We start from the raw sequence: 19,660 nt of genomic DNA, 5'->3' as shown, positions 1-19,660 counted from the left end.
ATGTCCCAACCAGGAATAAGGTGGGAGGAAATTCAGTTGCAGAATGATTTACTAACGTCATGAACACCTTGCTGCAAGTATTAGTTGAAGTGGCTACATTCTTTTCTGAAGGAAAAAGTAGGCTAATAATTGGAGAAAATGCACATTAGGCTAAGGGGAAAGATCAGAGAAATTAAAAAATTAATATACTATGTAATGCTCTAAATTTGAATGTTAGGAAACGCTGGAAATAATAAGCCAGAAACACATGGAGGATGTGAAAAGTAATGTCCAATTGATAATTCATTTTTTTTTCCATCAGATGTAGGAAAGAGTTGTTAAGGATATTGGGGAAAATGGCCCTGTTGTAAATTGATATTTGTTTGAATGAAAAAAGATTGCAAACTGTTTAATACACAAAAGTAATGGAGAAACTCAGCAGGTGATTCATAGGAAGCAAAGGTATCTGGGCTTGAGCTCTTTATCGAGGCATGAGCAAAAAGCAGGCAGGGGCCTGAATAAAAAGGTTGGGAGAAGAGGGAAGAAGGGGCAGGGGGAGGAGCTCAAGCCAACAGGTTGATGTGGGTGGGTCGGTAGGAGAAAAAAGAGCTTAGGGGAAGGGGGTGGGGAGCTGGATGAAAGGAAACAGGGGCAGAGAAAGAAGCAGGCAAGGGCCCTAACAGAAACCAGAGGTCGATGTTAATGCCATTTGTTTTTTTTTCAGTGGGGTCATTACATGAGTAGCTTAGAATGGTGTGTTTTTGTTTGTACACACAATTCCATGGGAGCTGACTGGAAGAAGAAGTTTGAGAGCAGTCCTTGGTGGGTTCGTAAAACCATGTCCAACGGTAAGACAGCCAAACTTTTACTTAAGAGCATGAGAAATTGTTTGAGTGTAAAATTACAACTTTCATTTGTCAATTTCCATTTCAAATAAGAATCTTAGATTTGATCTGTTTTGCTGTTAATGTGATGTTCCGAAACATAAGTAGAAAGAACTGCAGGTTTTTGAATCCTTTTAATCAAACAAGCTCGTTGAATTTGTCATCATCTTTCTATATATATATATAAATATATATATATATATATATATATATATATATAAATATAAATATATATATATATATATATATATATATATATATATATATATATATATATATATATATATAAATATATATATTTATATATATATATATATATCTTTGGCTTGGCTTTGCGGACGAAGATTAATGGAGGGGCAATGTCCATGTCAGCTGCAGGCTCATTTGTGGCTGACAAGTCCGATGCGGGACAGGCAGACATGGTTGCAGCGGTTGCAAGGGAAAATTGGTTGGTTGGGGTTGGGTATATATACATACATATTATATATATATAAATAATATAATATATATCAGATCTGTAATTGTATTTTCACCAGAAGTCTTTGAGTTAAATGAAGAACCTGCAACATAACCTATCCAATCCCTTTTTAACTTCTGATGTTCTTTTTCAATTAAATGAATTTCTTGCAGAAAAGCTAATTCTACTTTCATTTTCTTTGTGCCAATATCAGTTTCCTCTTCACCAGATATTAAAACATTCAATGCTTTACTCATTACTATATTTTTTGATCATCCTTATAGAACATCTCCTCTTCACCTCTCTGGCTTTTCATTCGTCCTGTAAATCTTGTATCCAGACAATTTTCTCTAGGCAATCCAGATGGAAAAGCAAAGAAAAATATAAAGTTAAATAAACTGCTCTTCCCTCATTAATGTTGTTACAGAAACATACCCCCCTCTACAGGTAGTGGCCAAAGCCACCAACACATGATTCAATAGATGCCAGTCCATTTTTCTCCAGCTTCCCCCAAATACTTATTTTTACTTCAATTCATATCTTTAAGACAGATTAACCTCATCTTAATCAACTTTATTATATTTCAAGAGAAGTTTCAAACTCTTGCTTGCTGCACTGGCCACTGATCAACCTTTTGACAAAAACATCTGCGTGCTCTTGGTCTGTGAAGAACTTGTTCAGTCTTCCTCGTACAAAAACCCTGAGTTGCTGGATGTTGTAAAATAAAGCTATAACCTTTTTTCCACTGGGTTGAATCCTTTCTTTTTCTTCAACAATTTGAAGCTAATGTCAGAGTAAAAGAAGATCTTGTTTCCATTATATTCTAATGGACCCTTTCTTTCCTTGGCTTGTTTTGCTCCAAGCTCTAAGATTTTTTTCCTCTAATTTGATAACAAAGAATCTATCAAAATAGGTTAGTTTTTGGTCTGGTTACAGTCGTGGCCTTATGAGGCCTCTCTATTTCAATATCTCCTTGAAACTCATCCTGTCCAAAGATTCCTGGGGATCCAATGTTGAAAAAAAGTTCTTATCTCCTTTATCACCTTTTCTAAGCCCAGCAACTTCACCACAGTGCGTGGATCCATCTGAGAGGTAGGCCGATCTTTCCGTCCTTGTTTTTTTTTGTGTGTTGAACTTCCGACAGGCCAGTGAAATTCTTATCATTTTTTAGGTGACATAAAATATTCTGTCTGTTTAGGCACAGTGGGCTTAACAAAGTAATGGTTAATTTGTGTATTAACATGTAAATGTCCTTGGGTGACAGACAGCATTTTCATTTGAAAGGAATATAGAATGTTCAAACTGCATCAGGTACTTGGCGAGAGGAGGTCTTTATGTTTCCATGCAAGCTTTAGTTTGAGTTGAGAAATGTTTATTTTCAAACCAAGCACACACATTCTCACTGGTATTCCTTTCTTTGTCCTCTTAAATACATTATGGAAGTCTATGTTGCAGCAAATGCTGGAAATCTGTGGAGAGAAGTTAACATTTTGAGTTTTATCAAAACTGTTAAGGTAGGAAATCGAGTGGGCTTTAAATTGCAGCAAAAGATGTGGAGAGGTGAAAATAAAGGTGATAAAAGTGATGGAGATCAGATCATGAGGAATAGCTATTGGAAATGTTGCTGCTGTCCAGGGGAGGGTGATGAATGCTTGTTAAATATAGGTGAGCTGTCGATGGAGGTTACACACTCAGCAGAAAACTGCAGTTGCTGGCATCCTAAAGAGAATGCTGCAAATATTTGGAACAGCAGTAGCATCTACAGTATTACACAAGCATGGTCATGTACATCAGATCTGGCTAGTCCTGATACAAAGAAGAAAAACTGGTAATCAGAAATTGTTAACCGGTATGGAGTACCAAGGTCTGCAAGGTGCCTCGATGGAGTATGAGGTTGTTCCTTAGGCTTGCCTTGAACCATTGGAGCAACACTGGAGGTGAGAGTGGGTTGGAGAACTAAAGAATCCGAATTTATTGTCATGAACAAGTCATGAAATTCTGTGTTTTGCGACAGCGTCACAGGGCAAACATTCATAATATAACCATCTTACAACATTACTATTTAAAAAAAGTGGACGAAAAGTAAGGCAGTGTCTTTGGTTTATTAATTATTCAGGCATATGATTTAGTGGCCATTACAGAAACATGGTTGCAAGGTGGGCGTGTTTGGGAATTAAATATTGAAGAGTATCAGGTAACATGAAAATATAAGCAGGAAGGTAGAGGTGGGGTGGTGCTCTTAATTAAGGATGAGATCAGGGCAATAATGAGAGACACTACAATATCTAAGGAGCAGAATGTTGAGTCCATCTGGATAGAGATTAAGAATAGTAAAGGTCTTTCACTCACCAAGTTAACTGAGAGATAGTTGAGGCATGCAAGAAGGAACAGCAGTTGTCGTGGGGGACTTTAACTTCTGTGTAGATTGGGAAAATCAAGCTGGTCGAGGTCGTCTGGAGGACGCATTCTTGAGCAGCATGTTAAGGAACAAGGGAGAATGCTATTTTAGATCTAGTATTGTTAATTTTATCTATCTCATTGAAAATCTAGTAGTTAGGGACCCTCTTGGAAAAAAAAGGTCATAGTATATTGAATTTCTCATATAGTTGGAGGGTGCAATAGATATATCTAAATCTAATGTATTATGCTTGAACAGGGGAGGTGACAGGATGAGGGAGGAATTGGTCAGAATGGCTTGGGAGCACAGGCGAGTTGGCAGAACAGTTGAGGAACGGTGGAAGGCTTTCAGAGATTTTTCTCAGTGCTCATCAAAAATATATTCCGGTTTTGTTTAAAATAAAAAAAGGGCAGTAAGAGTCGACCTTAGTTATCTAAAGAAATAAAGGAAAGTATAAAATTAAAGTTGCCAAGAGTAGTGGGAAACTGAAGGATTAGGAAAACTTTAAAAGGCAACAAAGGAGAACTAAATGAGAAATAAGGAAAGGGTAGAAAGATTATGAAGGGAAATTAGCACAAAATATAAAAACTGATACCAAAATTTTTATAAATTTATAAAACGCAAAAACACACAAATGCTGGACAAACAGTTCCTCTATGTCGCAAAGATAGATACATCACCACCGTCTCGGGCTTGAGCTCTTCATCGCCACCACCGTCTCGGGCTTGAGCTCTTCATCGCCACCACCGTCTCGGGCTTGAGCTCTTCATCGCCACCACCGTCTCGGGCTTGAGCTCTTCATCGCCACCACCGTCTCGGGCTTGAGCTCTTCATCGCCACCACCGTCTCGGGCTTGAGCTCTTCATCGCCACCACCGTCTCGGGCTTGAGCTCTTCATCGCCACCACCGTCTCGGGCTTGAGCTCTTCATCGCCACCACCGTCTCGGGCTTGAGCTCTTCATCGCCACCACCGTCTCGGGCTTGAGCTCTTCATCGCCACCACCGTCTCGGGCTTGAGCTCTTCATCGCCACCACCGTCTCGGGCTTGAGCTCTTCATCGCCACCACCGTCTCGGGCTTGAGCTCTTCATCGCCACCACCGTCTCGGGCTTGAGCTCTTCATCGCCACCACCGTCTCGGGCTTGAGCTCTTCATCGCCACCACCGTCTCGGGCTTGAGCTCTTCATCGCCACCACCGTCTCGGGCTTGAGCTCTTCATCGCCACCACCGTCTCGGGCTTGAGCTCTTCATCGCCACCACCGTCTCGGGCTTGAGCTCTTCATCGCCACCACCGTCTCGGGCTTGAGCTCTTCATCGCCACCACCGTCTCGGGCTTGAGCTCTTCATCGCCACCACCGTCTCGGGCTTGAGCTCTTCATCGCCACCACCGTCTCGGGCTTGAGCTCTTCATCGCCACCACCGTCTCGGGCTTGAGCTCTTCATCGCCACCACCGTCTCGGGCTTGAGCTCTTCATCGCCACCACCGTCTCGGGCTTGAGCTCTTCATCGCCACCACCGTCTCGGGCTTGAGCTCTTCATCGCCACCACCGTCTCGGGCTTGAGCTCTTCATCGCCACCACCGTCTCGGGCTTGAGCTCTTCATCGCCGGTGACAAGAGTCAACATAGGTCCCTTGGAAGATGAGAAAGGGAAATTGAAATTTTGAGTAAGTAGCTGAGGCATTTAACAGATATTTTGTCATTCTTCATGGTGGAAGACATGTCCAGCATGCCAAAGAGTGGTGTTAAGATGTGAAGGGAGGTGAGGGCCTTGATTAAAATGATTGTTACAGAAGAGATGGTGATGAGCAAACTAATGGGACTGAAGGCAGATAAATCCTCTGGTCCTGATGTGATGCATCCCAGAGTACTGAAGGAAATGGCAGGAGTTATAGTTGATACGTTGGTAGTCATTTACCAAAATTCTTCGGGTTCTGGGCAGGTCCCGGCAGATTGGAAGACAACAAATGTCATGCCACTTTTTAAAAAGGGATGTAGGCAGAAGGCTGGTAACTATCGGCAAGTTAAAATGCTTGAAGGTGTCATTAAGGATGAAATAGTGAGATTTAGAATGAAGGGATTCCATCAGGCAGACGCAGCAATGGATTCAGAAAAGGCAGGTCTTGTTTGACAAACTTGCTGGAGTGATGTAATGGGTGCAGTAGATAGAGGGGAACAGGTTGATGTTGTACATTTTGGATTTCCAGAAGGCGTTTGGTAAGGTGCCGCACAGAGACAGATGGAGTCGAGGGAAATATATTGGTATGGATTGAGGATTGGTTAACTGACAGAAGGCAGAGAGTTGGGATAAATGGGTGTTTTTCTGAATGGCAAACAGTGGTAAGTGGGGTGCTGCAGGGGTTGGTGCTGGGCCCACAGCTGTTCACCATTTACAACGATGATTTGAAAGAGAGGACAAAGTATAGTGTAGCCAAGTTTGTGGAAGATACGAAATTGAGTGGAAAAGCAAATTGTACAGAAGATGCGGAGTGGCTGCAGGAGGATAGTTAGGTGGGTGGGCAAATGTCTGGCAGATGGAGTACAACATTAGTAAATGCCAAGTAATCCACTTTGTAGGAAAAATAGCAGAGCAGATTATTAAATGGTGAAAAACTACAGCATGCTGTTGTGCAGAAGGACAGCTTCTTCCCGTTGCCATCAGATTCCTGAATAATCAATGACCCAAAGACACGGTCTTAGTTTTTGTACACTATTTTATTTATTATTGTAAAAGTGGGTCATATGATTGTTTGCTCTGTAACACTTGCTGCTGCAAAACAGCAAATTTTGTGACTTGTTAATGACAAATTCTGAAGTCCTTGAAAAGGAAAATGGTGCTGGAGATGGAACAGTGAATTAGTGAGTCATGGAGGGAATGGTTTCTTCAGAATGCTGAATTGGGATTATATTTCTGGTGATTGCAACATTATTTAATGTGGAATCTGAATTATCCATTTGCTTTGGAGGTTGACAGGTGAGGAGCCTCAATCTGGAGCCCTCAGTTGGAAAATTGTTTCAATTCCCATGATTTGTACTCGTGGAGAAGTTAACCTAACTATGCATCTACAATCCTTCTTTCTGCACATCTGCCACTGTTCATCTTTAGCTGGTAAAACAGGAAATCCTTTTGTATTTTCCAATTCTCTATCTGCAGTCATCATGACAAAGTACTTGGGCAATCATTTGGTTTAATCCTGAAACTCAAGATTGCCTTTGGGAATGTTCTAGCATCAGCTTTGCACTCTGCCAACACGAGAGCAGGGAATTTTGTTTTGGAACAGAAATGGGCCCTTTGGTTTAACTTATACACACCATAAAATGTCCAGCAAAACTAGGCTCATTGACATGTGCTTTGTTCGAATCACCTTTCCTATCCATACACGTACCAGCTGAAATGCCTTTTAAATGTTGCTTTACCATTTCCTCTGGCAGCTTGATCCACAAGCCTTAGTCGAGCACTAAATTCCCTGACCACCTCAGTCATCATCTGTTTGAACTATTCTCCTCTGGCCGACATTTCAGGTCCATTAAATCAGAGTTAAATGTAGTTTTTACATCGGAGCCATACGTGAACTGAACACTGCCAAGCATTTTAGTCTCTTATTTATTTGATGCATGTGTGTACTCAATTTTGACAATAAAAAGGTCATCTTCTCCCTACTTTCTTCTGCGTGGGGTCAAAAGGTGACCATCATATCCCTTTTACATCTTTGCTCTTTAGTTTTCTGCTAATGTAGTGAAATGGCTTAACTCTCTAAGAATGTTGTGAGATGCCCTAACTGAAAGAAAAATTTACTACACGTCTGCTATATTATGCACAGCTCCAAGGGATTAAGGGTGGATTCTTGTCAAAATAAAGGACAAAATTCGCCTGCATTGTTTCAAACCAAGCACTTTTTAATGTCTTCTAAATTTGCATTTAAATAACAGTCTTGAGTCAAGAGTTAAGACTGCTTATTGGGTGATAAAATATAGTTAACTCAATAAACCTATTGAAATATTTCTCCATCTTAAAATAGAAAAGTGGTGAGTGCATGATGACAGATTTTTTTTGATCCATATGAATTTCTGACCATGGGCCATTGTGAGCTGATGAAGTAAAAACATTTATACATTGTTTAATGTAGAACAGGTTTTAGTATGAAGTAAAATTTCTAGAGGATAATTGTATTCTGGGATAGCATTGAAAATGTGGTGCAATCTTTAGCTCAAATGAGCAGTTTCTGCTGTACAACTGGCTGGAGGAAGAACACGGTGAGCAAGATCTTTTGTTCCTGGATACTGCAATTTGTAAGTCTCAAATGCAGTTTCCTCTTTAGAAGGGAGAAGTGAAACTACAGGTGGTTTGAGGTCCCTGCTACTGTAAAACAGCTGGACTTTTTTTTGAGTTAAGTGTGACTCAGCCATTAAAGGATCAGAGGTAAGGAAGAGGTCCTTGCTTCCATCTATTTGCACTCATGATGCAGGATGTCTGGAATTGCATGTCAAACTTATGAGGAAATTGGCAGTGCTGTCAGTCAGAATTGGCCCATGTAAAACCCATGCATCTGTTGGTTAGTGTTGCTGCTTTGGAAGGAAACTGGCATGAAACCAGCATCTAATCATGATGTGGAGAGGTTGCTTGTGACAGCACACTGGGGTGCAGAGATGATCAGTTTGCAAGGGAGGACACTGTGGAGGAGAGGTAATATCATGGAGAAATTTCTAGATAGTGCAGAAATAGGGACACAGCAGCTTGTATCATCTCTGATGCTAAAGATCGTAGGTCCATCATCTCAACGTGCCCACATTTATGGAGCTGGCTAGGGTACAGCTTTAATTCCTGTATCTCATTGAATGGCTGCACCACTTGTCCTGCAGGGGGGGGGGGTTTAAAAAACCTCCCAGCATTGCTGTCAGGAATATTCCCCAATTTTAAAGAAAATATGTAACAAATCAGTGGGAGTACAAATATAGAGACACATTTGAGGTAGAAGAGCAAAAAAAACCTTAACTGACAGCTTTGGCAACCACAATAGATGGTGAAGACCTACCACAGCAGCTTTTATATAGCGAGATCCTGGCAAGGATCTCATTATGGACTGAAATATTGCTCAAGTCACTGAGGAACTATAGAATAATCACTGACTGTAAAACTGTAACAGATTCTAGATACGGGATAAAGAAATCCAGAGCTGTACTTCTTAATGCTAACTTAATCTAATGTATTCAAATGGAACATTCAATACTCAAAACAGATAAAGACCTGTGGTTTGACTACAAACATGGTGGTTAAAAATCTATAAATTATCATGTACGAAATTCTTACAAGTTTTAAGAAAATCAAGAACTATTTTTGCAGTACAAAACATCAACTTTCACTTTGGGAAATGAGCCTAATTTCTGAACAAGATTTTAACAATCCTGGTACAGCTGTTCCAGCAGGTGATCATAGGATTCCTCCATTTCATGCCACTCCCAGCCCTGCTGCTTTACTGAAATGCTGAACAGGAAAAGGATAGTGCACCTGCAGAGTGCTCTAGAGCAACACTAATAGTTTACGCCAGCTGAATTGCCGAGGCTCTGAATACATCCACGCAAAGAAATGCTACACAACTGGACTTCATGAAAATTCTGAATTTTTAAGGTCCCAGAGGACCCCAAAACCCAGCAATAGAAATTCACCAAAACAAATGGTTTTCATTTTCTTTAAACATTAAAAACAGGATCAAACTTTAACATTACTATCAACTAATTCTAAGCACACGTGTAAGTAATGTGTACAAGTTTAAAAAAAATCTTTAATTCAGTCCAAGCTCACTTCTCACTCCTCTCAGCACAGAATTTAACATTTATGAATTTCACCAGGTTTTGGAACTTGAAAGGTAAATGGTTACCACTCAGGAAGGTTCTTTTCAGTTTTCAGATTTGTTGCTCATTGGACACAAACTAATTCCTTCTGATCAGCCACGTCAGTATCTTGCCGAAGAAACTTGCCCCATTAGCGTTTTCCAGATGATAACCTCTTTCCTTCAGGTCACCAGAGTTTCTTTGCTGTCTCCCTCATCTCAGGTGAAACATTATATAGCCCTCCATCATCTCTTGTATGAACAGGTTGAACTAAGAACTCACAACCAGAATTCAAAATGGGGTTTTTGCACACACTTGTCATGTTCTAGTCCCTGCTGCTGAACTGTAGAACTGACCACATGACCTTCTTAGAACAGCAAACCCAATCTTCTGAGTCCATCCATCTGTTGCTTTCCAAAACAATAATCCATTACTCCACAGCATGTCCAATTAACACCTACTTGTGACATCCTTCAACAAAGCAGTTTCCATTGTCTTTACAAAGGCATTGGGAGCCTGGACTGTCTGGCTTGAGGAGAGCTTTGGCATTTTAAATGAGATCTGTTTTGAAGTGTTTGTGACCTACACTAAAAAAAACCCACAATTTATCACCTTTAAACCATCTATATACAATATAAATATAACAATCTGAAACAAACCAAGGATTATTAAATGTTGAAACAGCATCTCTGATATAGCTATGTAACATAGTAAACTTTGTGACCTGTATGTGAAACCAGGCCCCTGTTTCCTGGCTGTCTACCTCCTGGATTCCCAGTGAAATACAATGCATAATTGACACAGTGAAATTGCCCAGTTCTTAACCGCATTGCATAGCACTTAGTGCAATGTTATTACAGCACCAGTAATCCAGGTTCAAATCTGGCACTGCAAAGAGCCTATGCGTTCTCCCAGTGTCTGCATGAGTTTCCTCCAATGTTTTTTTTAAAAAAACAGAAATTGCAAGACATTCCTGAAGCTCTACTGTGATTCATTTGAAAATCCCCACAGGCATCTGAAGGCTGTTGTCCATCACATAACCTATTACCAAGGAACAGATGGAAAAAGAACAGGAGACTAAAATTCACTGCCATGACCCAAGTTATTCAACATTGTCAAGGCCTAAATACCAAAGAATCCACCCTGCTCATTCAACACATCAAGTGCAGAGACAAATAGCACTTACTGGAAGAAATACTTAAAGGAACTCATCAACTATAGCATTGCTCTTGAGAGTTCCCTTAATTACATTCTAGGTGGAAACCCACAGCAGATCCCCTCCTTCCCATCTCCCCGTTTTGTCAGCTACCTTCGGTTTCATCAATAGGAGAATCCATGGTTCCCACATTGACTTCAACCAAGTACTGTCAGGAGAGAAAATAGGTCACCACTACATCCAATTGACAACCTAGGAATAAAATCTGGTATTCAAACCAGAATTTAATTAATATTTGTATTCTGTCTTATCTAATAAAGGCAAGCACAGTAAAACTCCTGGTATCTGGCACCTATGGTAGATGCCAGAAGAGTTTTTCCAGTTGCTTCAGACTCACTCTTACCTGACCAATACAACTGCATTAAGAATAAAGTTTAAAGGACAAAAATACTATACTGTATTTCACTGAACAAACTTCACTTGCATGAATATATAAACCTTAAAACATTTTACTTTTTCCAGTCACATTATTTGAAAATTTAACCATCACTGCATCTCTAAGTTCCTCCCCCCCAGGGCATCCGAAAGACTAATAAACATTATAACTTAAAAACCCTCCCCAAGTTTACAGATAAAACCATACTATTGTACTTAATATACTAAAGGTAACAACTCTTACTAAGCAGGATTAAGTGGCATTAATCAAATCTACATCCTGGGTGACACCATTTTATTCAAATAGCTGCTTGCTACAAGCAAAGCGTAACCAAGGTGCTCCGCAGGCTGAATATTTGCTTCTGTCTTCATCAAGTTTACTTTAGACAACATATACAATTTTAAACTTTAATTGATGGTTAAAAACATTTAAATGTATTTATTTTGCCTATTTTTTGCCAGTTGCTTGAATTCCGAATATCAGGGGTTTTATTGTATTATGTTGATTTTAAACGTCTTACCTTCAGGGATTTCTGGGTGTGCACTCCACAATCCAGGTTCCTTCGATTTTTTTTTTTAAAGCATGTATCTATTTAGTAAGTGTTTCCTTGTCTTGTTAGCCCACTTCTGATGCATGATCCAGTACTTGGAAATTGAATGCCATTTGCTAATATAAATTGACTATTTTAAAGAATAGCCTTTGTAGCCTAGAAATGACTTATTCTGACCAACCACAGTGCCAGTTTTATCATCCATCTCCTTAATTATGGCCTCTTCACTTGGATCCCACCACCTAAACTCTCAAAGGTTACACTTGACTTTCTACTACAAGGTCAGTTTTTAAATCCAAGGTCAGTTTCCCTTTAATTTCTTGGGCTATTACTTTCATGGCAGATGGAACACAAACTGTTGTGTCAAAGTCATGTGTACTACAAATTTTTTTTTTTTTACCCTGTTGAACACTCATCACATTCATTCAGATCAGTGAAATGTGATTCAGATCCTTTTAAAATTCTGGGTTATGCAATTCTAAAATTGATAACTTAACCATTGCAGATGCAAGATTGACATTTTACAGCATTGTTTACAGTCTAGAATTGTGCCTTGTGCCTGGGATATTTCTTATCTGTGTGAGGGAGGAAACCAAGTAATCCTATAGATGCAGTTGCCCAAAATACTGCACATATTCACCAGAGTTTAAGGTTGAACTGACGACAAACAGCTCCAAATGACAGTTGGTGCAGTGAAAATCAACACAACATTTACGATACAAGAATGTGGCAAAGCAGATACAGAGAAACTATTCACAATAAATAGGGAGTGTGCTCATTCAAACCAGTTTGCTGTCAATCCCTTACCAAATCCTTCAATATTCTGCCCCATTTTCCTTCCTTGAGATCTTGAGCTGGTTTGAATTTTGAGTCATGAAAGCATTATTCTGTTACCCAATCAAGTGGTCCCTTCAGAATCTACATGGGATCTTTTTAGGACTTGGGAAATGAGGTCAGAAAGCAATTGTATTTTCAAGTCTATTTAGAAATCATCTTTGTTTTAAATAATACAATGGTCAAATGTGTAATATTCTACCTACAGGTTTCAAATCTACCCTAGGAGCATTTGCCATCAGTGGATTACATGTACTTCCCATTTGGATGTATGGATACCACAAACGGGTTTTAACAGATACATTTTTGCTGCCTATTACATTGCAGAGGTTGGCAACAGCATTTTTCATCTGTGGAAGGCTTCTGTGTATGGCTGTGGAGGTAAGAAGAAAAAAGGCATTTAAAATAAAATGATAATTTCCAGAGCAGTTTAACTGAAAGATTTGTTTTCATTCTAGTTCTGGTGTATCTGGATTCATATTTTGTTCCTTGTACAAAAAGAAACCAAAGGAAAGGAATAGTCTGATTTATATCAGCTGAAGACGAGAATTAAGGTAGTTGGACACTGCAGCACAATATACACAATTCAAGTCTTAAATTTTCACATCTTGTTTGTGTAGTTCCATTTTTTGTGGAGATGAAGGGAGTAGAAGAACTGTGATTAAAATTCTTGAATATTTTCTATCAATCATTTTCAAATAATTTGAAAATTTTATTTTCAAATAAAACTTGCAAAGGAAATCACATGTTACTTGCTGAGAGATGTTGCCGGTCTTAGTTTGAGAATAATTCTGGGCTCACAATTTCATGGTTGAAGTAGGTTCTAATGGGTTCTAACAAAATGGTAAATAATCACATTTAAAGAAAAAAAATTCACAAGGTGCTATTTGTTATACCGTTCTTTTCATTTTTGATAAAATGTTTATTAAGTGCCCATTTGTACGAATGTTGCAAATGAAATACTTTAACCCAAACTGATCTGAGATTGGGGTCATACACGTACATCCCAAGCCTTTTGTAACCTTTCCATACCTTTGATTGTGAGTTATATTTGTAATTAAACTTGTTTAAGAGCACAAATTCCAAATTATACAGCAATACTTCCTGGAAACTAAACCAAATTTACAAATACCCTACCACCATCAAACTTCACAAAAATCATTAATAAAAAAAATCTGATCAATCAATATGCTGTAAACCAGGAGGTAAAAGGTCTACTTTGTCAAAAAAACAAACATGGCAGAAGATGATTAATTGCCCTTGTTTCTGACTGACATCTACATTCAGGAAGGCTAATTAAATATTTAATGCTTTTGGTACTGGTTGTATCTTGTGATAAAACAAAATTATCAATTTTAACAAGACTTTACTATTTATGATTTTCCTTACAGCAATTACATCACTAGACCAGTTCATTTTTCTTTCTCAACAACTACAACTTAAAAGCACACAAGCACTTTAAAACTGAGGCAAGCTTAAAAGATTTTTTTGCTCATTCCAAAATAGGAATTCAAATAGTATATTTTCCAGCCTTGATAAACCAACCATAGAGCCAAAATACAGACTTTGGCACAATTAAATTATCTGTGGCCTTGGCAGCAGCACATTGAGCCGAAAGGAGCACATTTATATTTCTTCAAGATTCATGGATAATTCTATTTAACACACGGAGTATAGAAGGCAACTGGGAAGAGCAATTTTAATTATTTCTTTTAAGAGTAAAATTTTGATTATACAGCAGATTTAAAGTCTTTATACTCATGATTGAAGTATCAAGACTATAGGTTTCAGAGTTACCTGTACTTCATTCCAAATACAGTGGAAGCACATTTCGACGATTCAACATATTTAGGCTATAGTTAATTGTGCCTTAAATCCTAAAACAAGGTTGTGAATACACATGGTAAATGAAAGTAAATATGCTGTCTCATCCAAGGAAAACACTTTTACACCAATGGCAATAAACCATCAAATTAATACCATCTGTCCGATCTTATTGGTCAAGACAATTCCATCTGCTACAGCATATGACAATAGCAACTAAATAATTGCAGAATTGTCTGGAATATCCACAAAAATTCAGAAATCATTCCACTTGTTGGGAATTAACACCAGGGTCTTTACCTTCTATTCTGACATTACCACTGTTACAAAACCTTGGAGCAACTGTTCTGATAGCATCACTAATGCCATTCAAGCAAAAAGACAAAAGTAGTGTGGCTCCTTGGAAGAGGGCATTTGATGTAAAGACCTAGATTTATTCTGATTTTATAATAGCCTCTCTCTTAACAGATCCATCAGTTGACATTCCTTAGCCCCTCAAAAAATCCTATTATTGATCTTAAATTCTTTTCATGCAATCACCAGTAGTCATCATTTGAACATTTTCTGCCAATAATGTTCATGCATACAAATTCAAAATGAAATTAAATGTATTTTAAAGCAAATGTTGAAAACCTGAAATAACAAAAAGTGCTGGAAATACTCAGGTGGTCAGACAGCATCCAGGGAAGGAAAAGAGTGAATGTTTCAGATCAGATGCATGGATATTCAACACCCAGAAGTACACGGAGGCCATTTTAACTGCTTCAACAGCCCATAACACCATTCTATAGTCCTGACTACCCCCATATCCATTCTGTGGCACACTCATTAAATCTATTATACTTCCTGTTAGCTAGCTAATCTATCAGTGGCAATAGGCCACAGGCATACATTTTCCACAATAACTTAATGCAGCACCTTGTAAAATACCTGCTATATGTACATCCACTGGATTCTCTTCACTGTAATCTCCTCAATGTACTTAAATTGGTGGAACAATTTCCTTCTTTCCCCCCCCCCCCCCACCACAATTTTTTTTTTTAAACCAGGCCTGATTCTGAGTTTTTCTGAATGCCCCGCTGTAATACTTTTAATAATAGCGAACAGTTTTTCTGTGGTCAATGTCAAGCTAACTGGCAGGTAGTTAGTTTCCTGCCTTATGATTTCCTTTCCTTTTTGAAATAATTTGCTATTTTACAAATCAAAAGGAATTTTAGAAAACTAAAAGCGATGCAGTATCTAACAAGCCACGAATCCATTTTTAAACTACTCTTCAACATAGACATTTATCAGCTCGAGTTCCTTTCCTGGTGATCAACTTCCCTGTGGATGTGTGGTGCCTTCAGCTATGTGAAATCAGCACATCTTAAAATACCAATGAATTGAACAATTAGCTAAGAAGCAAAGACTGAGGTTATGCATGAACACTATATTTAGCAGATTAATAATATCTTGTAGTAGTACAGTTACAGAATTATCACAATGTTTATTACAAACATAAGCAATAATGGCTTGATGGTTGCACATAATATTGGGCGCTGCAGCCTGTTGCGTCTCATTACACTAAACGTTTCTGTACACAAATATGGGAATTAAAATAAAACAATTGTGATGTTGTACAAATTCAGCATGGCACTATTACAGGAATCCTGTTCAAGTATCAAGGAAGGGTCTGTTTGTCATCTTGCTTCCATTAACAGAGGCTGAATTTGGTAATAGTGTTTAGTAATCGCTGTGTATGAAAATACAAAAATAGTACTGTTTACTTAAATGTGCAATAAAATGAACACAGCTCACATTTCTTTTTCCCAATTTCCATGTCCACAGTGTTATCAAAACTTTATTATTCACTTAACGTGGAATATGGCCACATTATTCCCAATGAGGAATAGAAATTGAATTTTAAAAATTGGATGAAACAAATGGTACCTAAAAACATCATTTAGTGATCCAACACTGAACTCGTGCACCACAAACGCACTTCTAGATATATTCCTTTAATACTTCAGTTAAAAAATGTGCACTTCAACAAATTCACTAAGGCCGCCCATGCTATAGATACCTAGGATATATAATGACATACTGTAATGTACAGCAAACCCTATCACAGTGTGCCCTGAAGGTTGTCATTTTGGAAATTGTGATGCAAGCAAAGTTAGAACCAACGACGAGTCTGTGGAGACTCAGAGCAATGGCACCTGTTGGCAGGGAACTACAGTAATTTTAGGTAAGAAAGGCCTGAATGTCTGAAATCCATTGTGCACCTTTAAATCTTACGCATAAAGAATTGGTTAAATTATTATTCAGAAATTATTTCTGATCAGCAGCAAACAATTGGAAATATAATTAAAATAAAATATTAAAGGCTGCAGCTGTAAATTAACTTCACTCGCTGAGACAAATCCTCCACGTCCATTAGCATTTGCGAACTTCACGATACAATGACGTGCCATGGCGACTGTTTCTGGTCAGGTCGTTCCTGGTCTCGTATCTATTACGTGAATTTTTTTTCATTGCCTTTACCTCTGAGCTTAACACCTAAAAGAAAGTAGTTACCCTAATGGTATTAAGTGTAGTTACTGGATTGTTTCACAGTATGCTTCTCCCTTTCAGTCCAGGGAATAAAGACTGTACATGAGAATTTATTCCTGCCTTGATCTCAGCATCCTTGTCCGTTTGTAGGCTGAGCTAACAGAAATGATCTGACGACTTCTTCTGTGGACTGTGTACTTCCATTTACATCCTCAAGGGCATCACTAATGGCAAACTGTCGATCTCGCAATCTGTTCCAATTGGACAGAATATTATGGTATTCAAATACTTTATCAAAATTGCCAACAGAGTTGTAAAGTTTGATGAGACCTCTGTAATCATATTCCAGTCCACTGTAACCTTCGCCAAATAACTTCTTTCCTGCAAACAAACACAAGAAACGTTTACCATTTGCTGAGTCAGCAAGGTCAATTCTTTGGAAGGAAAATGAAGGCACTTGCTGAATTTGAAATGAAAACAATGGGTGATTTCTGTTTGAGGCAAAGTAACAGACCAAGCAATTTGTGGAAAAACTCAACGGCAGTTTGTATGATCCATTTACAACCAATTTAAGGTTGCTAAATCTTCACATTTCATAACTTAACCAGACAAGAGATTAGAAATTTAAAAAGGCAAATGACAGTAGAAAATTAAAACCTGTGTCCTGCAACATAGGTGGTAAATGAGCTTGAAATAATGTCTATTTCCACAGTAATTTTACCAATTCCCCAGTTATTTCCATGAATCGATTCTCTCAGTTCATAAACTCCATGATTATCCTACCTCCCATCTGTATTTGGGATGTGGGAGGAAACTGGAGACTCTGCAGGGGGTGGAGAGTCTCCCATACATTCACACAAACAGAGAATGTACAAATTCTACACAGGAATGAACCCTGTTTTCTGGAGCTGTGTCTTCGGTCACTAAAAAATATATAGCAAGAATGGGATTTGGAGAAGTTCTGGGGAATGTAATTGGAAGAATGAGACGCAACATTTAAAAACAAATTAGAAGGATACAGGAATAGGAGACTTGGGTGCACAAATATGGGTGGCAATGGGATTCTGAGTTCCATGAACAGAAACAGAAAGGCAAAGGCTGAACAGCCGAGGCAAACCTCTTCCAGAATATTGCTCCAGATTCCAAGCATATTTGAGGATGTAAAGGCTTTAGAAGCGTAGAAAAGATTTACAAAATAGTTCCAGGGAGAGAATCTGACAGAGAATGGCTTGGAGCAGCTGGGATTTTTTTTTAAAGCATGGGATTAGTTTGAGATGACATGGTCAAAATAATGCAAAGGGAGGAAAATGGCAGGGAGCTGTCCCATTGATGGAAAGGTCAAGAACCAGAACTAGAGGGCACACATACAAAAGGCTGGCAGAAGAATCAAAATTATAATACAATCAAAAAAAATTATACAGCTAATAATGTACTGCTTGACAAAGTGGAGGCAACAAAAATCATACACAACTTTCAAAAATAATTGGAACCATTATTTGAAAGAAAATAAAATCGCATGGATGGGGTTAGAGGGCAGGAAGAGGGACAACTCCATTTTAGAGAACAGGCATGGATACAAAGAGCCAAATGGCTTCCTCGCTGTCATCTTTCTATGTTTTTCATAAAATGAAGTGATTTTATGCTCTCCCATCAAATGGCACAAATGAAGAAGTTAAAACAAGCTAGAGTTAGAAAAAAATGCAGGGTTGGGAAAAGTGGAGACCAAAATAAGTCTAGTTGAGCATGAACTGCAAGCTAATGCTGACATTGGAAATCAATCATTCTGCAACTGTGAAAATTAATGCAATTTACTAGAAAATGATGCAAATAAAGAAAGGGTCACACAGTGGTCATGCTGACACAGAAAAACATTCAATTGTAAATAGGATCCTTTCAGTGCTTATGGGCTGGACAAAGCTTGATCCAGAGTAGCAGAAAGGGATGTATTGTAGATATGATTCTTGGAGGAAAAAAAGGTTTAAAAACTAGTATTTAAAAAAAACCATGACCAATAACCACCTAACTTTTGACCACTCGGTTTCTTTCATAAGGATTCCAAGACAAAGCCAAATCAAAAAGTGAAATTATTGCCTGCACATTTGCAATAAGATCAACATGCTATAGGATACAAATTTTCTTTGTAAAGAGTGCATGAAGAAACTTCATACTTTAATCTTATTTATATTAATCATACTTCAATTATTAATCCTATTCATTTGAACAAGATCCTTGACCTTCAGTTTAAAAAGTGCAGTTAACGGATTCATTTACAGTACTTGATGTTTTAATTTCTGGTACTACAGCACACTTCTAATTTTTTTTCTAATTACATAAACCTATTGAAAAGCTTTTTGCCAGTTTTGAGAAACAGCTCATCTTTAGACTACAGTAAGTTCTGGGGAGGAGTCATGATAAACAACTTGAGAGTAGTTATTCCTCATGATCCACTCCACTTCATAACAGGCTTCTCAAATTAAGATCTGGTTGTCTGGCCCTCCAGAAATGCATCAAGTTTGTATGGGCACAGAGCTGCAACCAGGCTGATCCAATCCATTTACTTTTTAACCTGACAGAAATTCCAAATTCTAACCCCTTTCTGATCAAGGCACTGATTATATGAACTGACTTCAATGGAACAAACTTCATTGTTTTCTAACCCGTTTAAACACTTGATCTGCCTTTGCAATAATGCCACAAGAAGAAACAAAGTAGATGGTCCTTCAAAAAAATGTAATCATCAAGAATAAAGGCTGTTTTACATGACCGTTCCAGCTTATGCCAATC

The 19,660-nt window shown here is 38.4% G+C and overlaps 2 protein-coding genes across 8 annotated transcripts in view; one reads left to right on the top strand and one right to left on the bottom strand.

Moving 5' to 3' along the window:
• The window catches only part of LOC138749431 (uncharacterized), a 28,141-nt gene extending 11,152 nt beyond the window's left edge, over positions 1-16,989 (top strand). For both annotated transcript variants that reach the window (XM_069910745.1, XM_069910746.1), the window contains exons 4-6: positions 704-827; positions 12,729-12,901; positions 12,979-16,989. In XM_069910745.1, coding sequence (XP_069766846.1) covers positions 704-827; positions 12,729-12,901; positions 12,979-13,041 — 360 coding nt within the window. In that variant the 3' untranslated portion in view covers positions 13,042-16,989. The remainder of the gene's footprint in view (positions 1-703; positions 828-12,728; positions 12,902-12,978) is intronic.
• appbp2 (amyloid beta precursor protein (cytoplasmic tail) binding protein 2) overlaps positions 15,754-19,660 on the bottom strand; it is a 299,366-nt gene continuing 295,459 nt past the window's right edge. For all 6 annotated transcript variants that reach the window (XM_069910740.1, XM_069910736.1, XM_069910735.1 and 3 more), the window contains one exon: positions 15,754-17,257. In XM_069910740.1, coding sequence (XP_069766841.1) covers positions 17,004-17,257 — 254 coding nt within the window. In that variant the 3' untranslated portion in view covers positions 15,754-17,003. The remainder of the gene's footprint in view (positions 17,258-19,660) is intronic.

This window comes from Narcine bancroftii, chromosome 14 (genome assembly GCF_036971445.1).
Source record: "Narcine bancroftii isolate sNarBan1 chromosome 14, sNarBan1.hap1, whole genome shotgun sequence".
NCBI classification, from domain to species: domain Eukaryota; kingdom Metazoa; phylum Chordata; class Chondrichthyes; order Torpediniformes; family Narcinidae; genus Narcine; species Narcine bancroftii.
The sequence above is the reverse complement of the archived record's forward strand: the minus strand, read 5'-3'. Positions and strand labels throughout refer to the sequence as shown.